This window comes from Bombus impatiens, unplaced genomic scaffold (assembly GCF_000188095.3).
Source record: "Bombus impatiens unplaced genomic scaffold, BIMP_2.2 scf_0526, whole genome shotgun sequence".
Classification (NCBI taxonomy): domain Eukaryota; kingdom Metazoa; phylum Arthropoda; class Insecta; order Hymenoptera; family Apidae; genus Bombus; species Bombus impatiens.
In genome coordinates this window covers 820,146-827,718 of record NT_176945.1, presented here as the reverse complement: position 1 = coordinate 827,718, position 7,573 = coordinate 820,146, and the positions used below count along the sequence as shown (strand labels likewise).

General features: G+C 42.3%; 1 protein-coding gene across 1 annotated transcript in view; it reads left to right on the top strand.

Moving 5' to 3' along the window:
• LOC100744373 (hapless 2) overlaps positions 1–7,573 on the top strand; it is a 56,951-nt gene that overhangs the window by 21,950 nt on the left and 27,428 nt on the right. The window contains exon 3 of the mRNA XM_033321901.1: positions 1,043–1,240. Within this exon, the coding sequence (XP_033177792.1) occupies positions 1,043–1,240 (198 nt within the window). The remainder of the gene's footprint in view (positions 1–1,042; positions 1,241–7,573) is intronic.

Here is a 7,573-nt window from a genome sequence, read left to right as displayed (position 1 = left end):
GGCGGGCCAATCGCGATTGACCATCGCACGCGCATACACGCGCCGGGAGGGCTCAATGGAGGGAAAGAAGAGGGAGAAACACAGGGTAGAGGCAGAAGCCGTTTGTTTTAAAACAGCCGGTCGTTGACGCGCCGCTGGACGGCGATTCGTTATTCCGGCATTGACCGCACGTCGCGGGAAAAACCAGCCGTTTCTCTCTTTCTCCATTCTCGCTCCCTTTGATTCCATTCGATCGGAAAAAATTGGGATGGGGTGCAGTCTCTTTCGATATCGTGGTTTGAAGATTACGTGGCAGTGAGAATTTGTGCGAATGACGAAAGATACGTACTGGGAATTTGGTGAATATTTGTGCTAATTTTGGAAAATTAGCGTACGAGTAAATTAGAACGTACGGTGTCCTGTAAAAATGTAGCCGTATGTGATAAGAATCTGTGTCATGCGTATGAAATCTTTAAATGGGTATGATCGAAAGGAGTGAGAGTTTTGTATTAGTCGTTGAAGAATTAAGAGAATTTAAAAAAGAAAGAATTTCATATAGAGACGTCAAGAGCGAGAGTTCAAAGATAACCAAGTAAAAATCATTCTTCATTGTTAGACCGTGAATGCTTACGCAATTATGGGAAATTTAAAATGCAGAAATGTGCAGATTGTATGTAATGTTTAATCCGTCAAAGTATTTGTTATAATATTTATAACACAAATAATTGGTGACTAAAACAAGTTCCTATTTAAATTCCATTACTTTGGTTATGTTCAAAAAGATGCAAAATTGCGTAAGAATCCGCAGTTTACTTACTACGTTACTTTTAAATATTCTCTTTATTTTCTGTTCTTAAAAATCTGCTCGCAACCTGACATTCTTACAATAGTTTCTGGAAGTGTAGTAGGATCGAATTTCAGGTTGGTTATGGAGATTTCTAAAGGTGATGGAAATAGTAGACGGTTAGCGTTAACGATTTTGAAAAGTCACGTAGACGTAGGAATGTAATAGAATCGCGACATAGATCCATCGAGTTGGTTTCTTTTTTCTTTTTGTTCGCAGGTATTATGAAACCGGCAGCTTCAAGGCTGGTGTGATAGGCGGCTCGAAACCGAAGGTTGCAACTCCACCGGTGGTCGAAGCGATCGCTAACTACAAGAGGGACAATCCGACAATGTTCGCGTGGGAGATCAGGGATCGATTGCTTGCTGAAGGCATTTGCTCGCAAGACAACGTGCCATCCGTCTCCTCGATCAATCGGTGAGTCCAAATTTTCCCGTTACAATAATCAAAACTGACCAATTAATACAAAATCCAGTAATCTGACCGAGATCTACGAAACTATAAAACTACAAACTTTCGGTTAATGATAAAACTATAAGATTGTTTAATAAAGACAAGGATGAAAAGTTAAAGAGTTAAGTTAATGATTACGTCTTATGAATTATCGTTCTAATTGAAATAGATATAAGAAATTGTCCTCTTCTCAAAGTTGTTAATAATTGACCTGCAGAAACTTACTTTATTAGTCGCGGGGAAACGTAATAACTAGCATTAGACGTCGCTAATTATTTCAAGACAACGAACGAGCAAATAACTTCTTCGATCGTACGTTCCTTATAAATAGACTGGAACGTTTATTCGTTCATGGAGAATTCAAAGATGCACAGATATATAGAATATCGAAAATAGGGTAGCTACTTGTTATAACATTTAATAACAGTTTCATAAATCTACAAATTCGCACAAAAATTCCATAATCTACGTAATATACTTACATATTAGCACGAGAATCGAGTCTTTGCAAAATTAAATAGATACCTTCTACGATCCTCGCAAAAGTGCTGACAAAGATTCCCCTTTCATCGTTCACAAACAAAGTTCGTCCGAATCAAGATCAAACCGATTCTTCGTCATCTCAAAATCGATGAACGGATACTCGTAGAGACACGAAATTTATCGTGGAAAACGATTGAAGAAAGCGAGAAGGGCGTGCGAACAGAGCATATGCTTGATGCGAGCGGCAATGGGAGCGATTAGTTATCCTCGGAGACGAGGAAGAATCATCCCCACGTCCCGTGCATCGAGATAAGCGTGTGCAGAGAGCCGGTCCGTCACCCCGATCCTATTGACCTTTCGCAGGTTCCTTCGGGAATGGGGCCGATTAATTCAAGTGTTTTTACGTCGCCCAATAGATCGAGCAACCAGGGGGTGGGGAGAGGTGGCGTGGCTAGGAACACGAGTATCCACGGGTAAAGGGATGCCCTATGGAACGGGGAGTGAGCTCCCATGAGACGGCATTACAGCGTATCAGCACCGCGCAAACTGAGCGAGTGGATCCCCTTTTCGAGCAACAGAAAAGCCAGCACGGTGAAGTACGCGGAAAAGAAAGAGAGAAGCGAACGAAGAGAGACCACTGGGGTACCATTGATCGGCACACATATGTCCCGAGATTTAATCAGTCGCTACTTAAGACCTTATCTCCCGCTTCATCCGACGACCCCTGTACGCATCTACTACTTCATCGTTTCTTCACCCTGCGCCACTTTCGAACACGCCGCTGGTCTGATAATGTAATCGAGCGTAATGCGGATCGAATTGGTTGGCGCAAGTGAAATCCACTAACGCGATTTCCGGCAGCCACCAGCGTTAATGGAAACGCACGCAAATTAGTTGGCCCGCATTAGGCGGAAGTGGTACTCAGGGATATTTAGATGTCTGCTGACGACGGAGTTGAACTTACGAGACTTTGGTCAGCTTGGGGGATCTTGATTTTCAGTTTCAATTCCTCCAGAAGAGGAATTTTGATTTGATTCATCTTGTTCGAAACGTTGTCTCCTAACTATATCTAATATTCGCCAGCATTTACACCACTGTTAAGAGACATTGTACTCGCAAAAGTCTTCATCCACTGTACGGTACATCTCGAATAGTATACACACGTTATTTGGAGAGAACAAGTACACAGCGTCGCATAACGTCATGTTTATTTCTTAACAGATAAGGAAATGATAAAGCAACGCAATCGTCTTGGTAGAAAACAGGTTAATTTTGCAACGAAAATTCTGTACCATTTTATTTCAATAAAGATAGCCTCTTTGTAAAATGACGATTTTACAAGACTTTTATGATTGACTGTATACTGTATATTTACAATTCTCGAAGATAAACTCTAGAAAATTCATTACCACGTATATACGAATACGAGTTTCTAAAATAAAGTTTCTAAAATACGATAATTTTCCGCCACATTCTTTTGCCAGCCAATTTACAAGAATTTCGAGCTAAATATCATCTGCAGAGCGAAGTTTGGTCGCGCGCGCATATTTCCCATTCTTCCGACGAGGAAAACGTGGATGGTGTCGTGATAGCCACGATAGCGTGAAACGTGGGCGTATGTAGGTACAGGAATTGCTTTCTGGCCGAGGTTTTCGATGTGTCTAGGATTGCAGCGGAGGGTGCGGCGCGGTGGCTTGTTGCTCGAGTGACTCCTCCACCTTCTCCACTCCTCGTTCTATCTCTGTCTAACACTCCGTCTTCTCTCCATCGAAACTTCTCCTTTTCCTCCTTGTCCGTATCCCCGACCCAAGGCCCAGATGGCGGGTATTGATCTGAATCCGGAGAGCAGATCGCCTGGAAAAACTTACCCCGCGGATACTTACCTACCCACCTTTCGCTATCTATATGCACCTATCTAACCTACCTTCACCAACTCACGTACACCGAGCCCGCAACCTTCCGCCGGTGTCTACGTGTAGGTAAATGTATTTCCGCTCGCCGAGCAATGGATAGAAACGCGCCCGATGCTTCGCTACCTGAAATGCACGGAACGGAAAACGTGCTCCACGGATGCCCTTAAGTGATTGTTTACGCCGATTGATCGCGCTCGAGGATCGACCGAGAAATCGATTTTTATACGTAGAAACGAACGTTAATAATTTTTAAGCATTTTGCAAAATTATGGGAATTTGTACGAGAAGAAATGGGTTTCTGTGATGAAATTCTGGGAAGCTATAAAAATTCGGCTAATTCCAATGTCGAGAAATACTTGCTTATTTGATTCAGTGGCGTAGGAGTGTTAGTTTCTTAAAATTAACTTTGACTTTTTATGGATATTTCATTCAGAGACTCTCGGTATTATAGAAAAGTAGATGTCTAGGAATTACAGTTTCTTTATAAGGCGAAAAAATTGAGCAGTTAACGTTGTAAATATGAAACTTGTACCAAAGCGATCAAAATGAAATGTACAAGCCCAAAAATGCATCGCGGTAAATTTCCAAAATTCCCTTAAGAACGTGCAAATTCTTTTTTTGACTATTCTGAATGTTTCGATATCATAGAGGAATGACTAGAAAAATGATAAGACACATCGATGGAGGATGTTCGAGAAGAATTCGTTTAGAAAAAGTCAAAACTGGTGAAACACACAAACGGTTCCAAAGCGAGATTTCTCTGGTCGAAGGGAGAAAACAGTAGAATATGAGGGTAGCGAGTAACGCTGGGATTTCTCCCATTATGACCGTGTCTCGGTTTTTCTAGCTTCGAGCTAGCTTTCGTACGGAGAAATAATGATACGGCTAATATAATGTATTGTCCTGCTTTTGCCGGGGCACTTCGGAATGAGACCGGCCGCGAACGGGAGACACGGAGAAACGAAGAGAAAGGAACCGGGACGTTGGCCACCGCGGTAAAAAACCAACGGCCGAGGAGAGCGAAATAATGGAGTGGCTTTCGCGAAAAATAACAGATATATATCCTGAGTATCAACCCGGGATCTAGGGGCGCGGAAAAACAGGCGAAAAACGCGGCCAAGATTGGACGGTAACAGTTCGAGCCTTGTTTCTACTTTGCTGAATCGACCGAACAACCTTCCCTCTTTTCTTTTCATTCTTTCCTTTATTCACCACCCTGTTACTCTTTAATTTTCCAATTTCTACTAATGACACTGTCTTGCTCAAAGAGACATGCGTGAATTAAATCACTGTTTTTATCGAAATTAATATATTGGATTTCTTCAGTTTGTATTATGTTTGTATAAATGTATTAAGTAAATTAATATTATGAACGGTTCTATCGTATCATCTAATATTTTCATTCTAAGGCTAAAAACGCGAACTTGTATAGGCTTTATTATGATAGAGGCATGTTTCAGACAGACTTTTAAAAAAGATATATAGGTACAAGGAGTGGCAAAAATGAAAATGACAGTGGTTCTCTAATCGTTTCAAACAGCGTATCCTTTTTATTCGTACTGCGTTGTCAACAACGCTGAATAAATCGGGCAATTTTTCTTTTTCCCTTCTATTCATCCATTGTATTCTCGGCCTAGTACCATCCTTCACTTGTCGAATATAACCGAAATATTTCCTACGTAAATTATTACGATTAAAGCGGTGTGATAAACATTAAAAATAATCATATTTGCACCTTCACAAGGGACAATATTAATTTTGTGAAAAGCACCTGCGTGATCTTAATAATTACGAACATAGAAAACCCACGACTAAGTAGTTCTAGTGTTAATGAAAGTTCTTACACGAATGAAACTCCTAGTAAATTGGTAGCAAAGAAACACGAAGAGCAATTCGTTTTGTAATAAACATTGTAAGAAGAAAAATATCACGAAGGGTTGGATTGAATGGGAAGTAAGAAAAGAGAAATTGCTGCGATGGTACAACGGCGGATTTCGGGAGGAAATATTGATAGGCTCAGCTTCGGCTGCGGAGTCACGCTCGAGTAGCCGGCTCTCAGTTGAGGTCTATCTAACACACACGTACACGAAATCGAACGTGTAGAGGCTCGACTCTCTGCTTCTCTATCTCTCGCGTTTCTCTTTACGTTTCTCCCCGAACGCCTTCCTCCTTTCGGCCGCGGAGGAAGTCTCAGGGGCAGATCGATAAGGAGCGAGGTTCGCCCGAGAGCTTTACGCCGGCTTCACAGCCTCCTTCTTCTCGTTTCCTCGACGCAACCCCCGAGACGTCACGGTCTCGCGTGTGCCTCTCGCGTTCGCCCTTTCTTGCGGCTTCCACAGAGTCGATAGTATCGGCCTAAGGGAGGATGACTCCCTCGACTTCCTGTTATTTCATTCGTGAACATTACTTTCATCGAACCTACCTCTTAACCTGTTAGCCAATGACAACTTCATTCGTCACGTTTCTATACGTTAGCTTTATATTCAGACGTATTTTAAATCTTCTGGTGCCAAATTGTCCGAGCTGCAGAACAAATATCTATTGATATAATAATAGAATGGCTATAATAACAGAAATATAATAATAATTAATATAATACCAGAAACACGCGAAGGCTATATGTTGGAAAACAAAATAATTTCTGTCTTTTGTAACAGAACAATTTTGATACTGAACGTCTCTTCAACTAATTTCACATCAAAATTATTTCATTTTACCTAAACTTATTACTAAAATCCAAATCTAGAATCGAAGTTAATGTCTCCGCTATTAACACACGAGCTAACAGGTTGAAGAATAAATTTTGAAACGAAATCGGAATCGTTGATCGTCAGGGTCGATTTATCATTCTCCACCTCCGTAACTTTAATTCGACGTAATGACCAGCATAGGCAACAACAGTTGGTAGGAAATCTGTCGCTCGGAATCTCTCGATGGAATTGTATCAATCTGTCATCGCGAACGTGTAGCAAGCGCTCTCCTTTTTCTCCTATCGTGCCGGGTCAATCTCCCGTGGAGGAGGCACCAGGCTCTGCGCCTTGCTCTCCATTACTTCCATATCATTTCGCACCCCCGGAAACCTCGCAGCTTGGCGCAGGAGCAGCGAACGCCGCGGAGCCATATGGCCGGCTATACATCGCGACTCCAGAGACAGGGGTGGCCAATAGGATGGCTGCTACTTTCATGCCACTTTCGACTTTCCGCTCCGCGTCACCGGTATCTCCCTTGTTCATCTTTCGCTTATTAAATTACATCGCCATAAATAACGCCTGCCCACCGACTGCCTTATTTACCATTCCATCGACTCCGCGGGAGGAATCGTCTTCCCTCTTTGTAGCTGACGAGTCGTCGCACGCTATAGGATTTCGGTAAGGAAGCGAGGCATCTTTCCTTTGGTCCCTTTTCTCACGACACCGGGATATATGACTTTTTCTATAAATTTTTTACTTTCTGGGAAAGTTAGATTTTTAATTGACTTTGAAGCACAGACAAAATTGATAAAATCAGGAGATCTTGCTTCCGAGATATATCCACTATCGCTGTCTGTGTCAATTCTTTACTTTTCGAAGAAGAGTGGAATTAAAATAATATTTGGTTGACTTTGATATCAAAGTAAAAATTAAGAGAAAGATTACAATTACTGAGAATTAAAATTGGCACCGAGTCAAAGGTGAAATCTCGCGCGATATGACGATTAAGCGCGGGACACGCGGTCGGAAGGAAACAATATGGTGCACCGTGGCGCGGTGAAGTTTCGTTGAAGCAGCCATATTTGCAGAACGAGCGACAGAGCGCGGATAGACCCCTCCTACGTAAAGCGGGAGCACCCTCGGGGTTGGTCGGAGGATCCGGGGATGATGCTCCACGTTGAGAGCTGCGGCGGTGGCGGCGGCGCGTATCC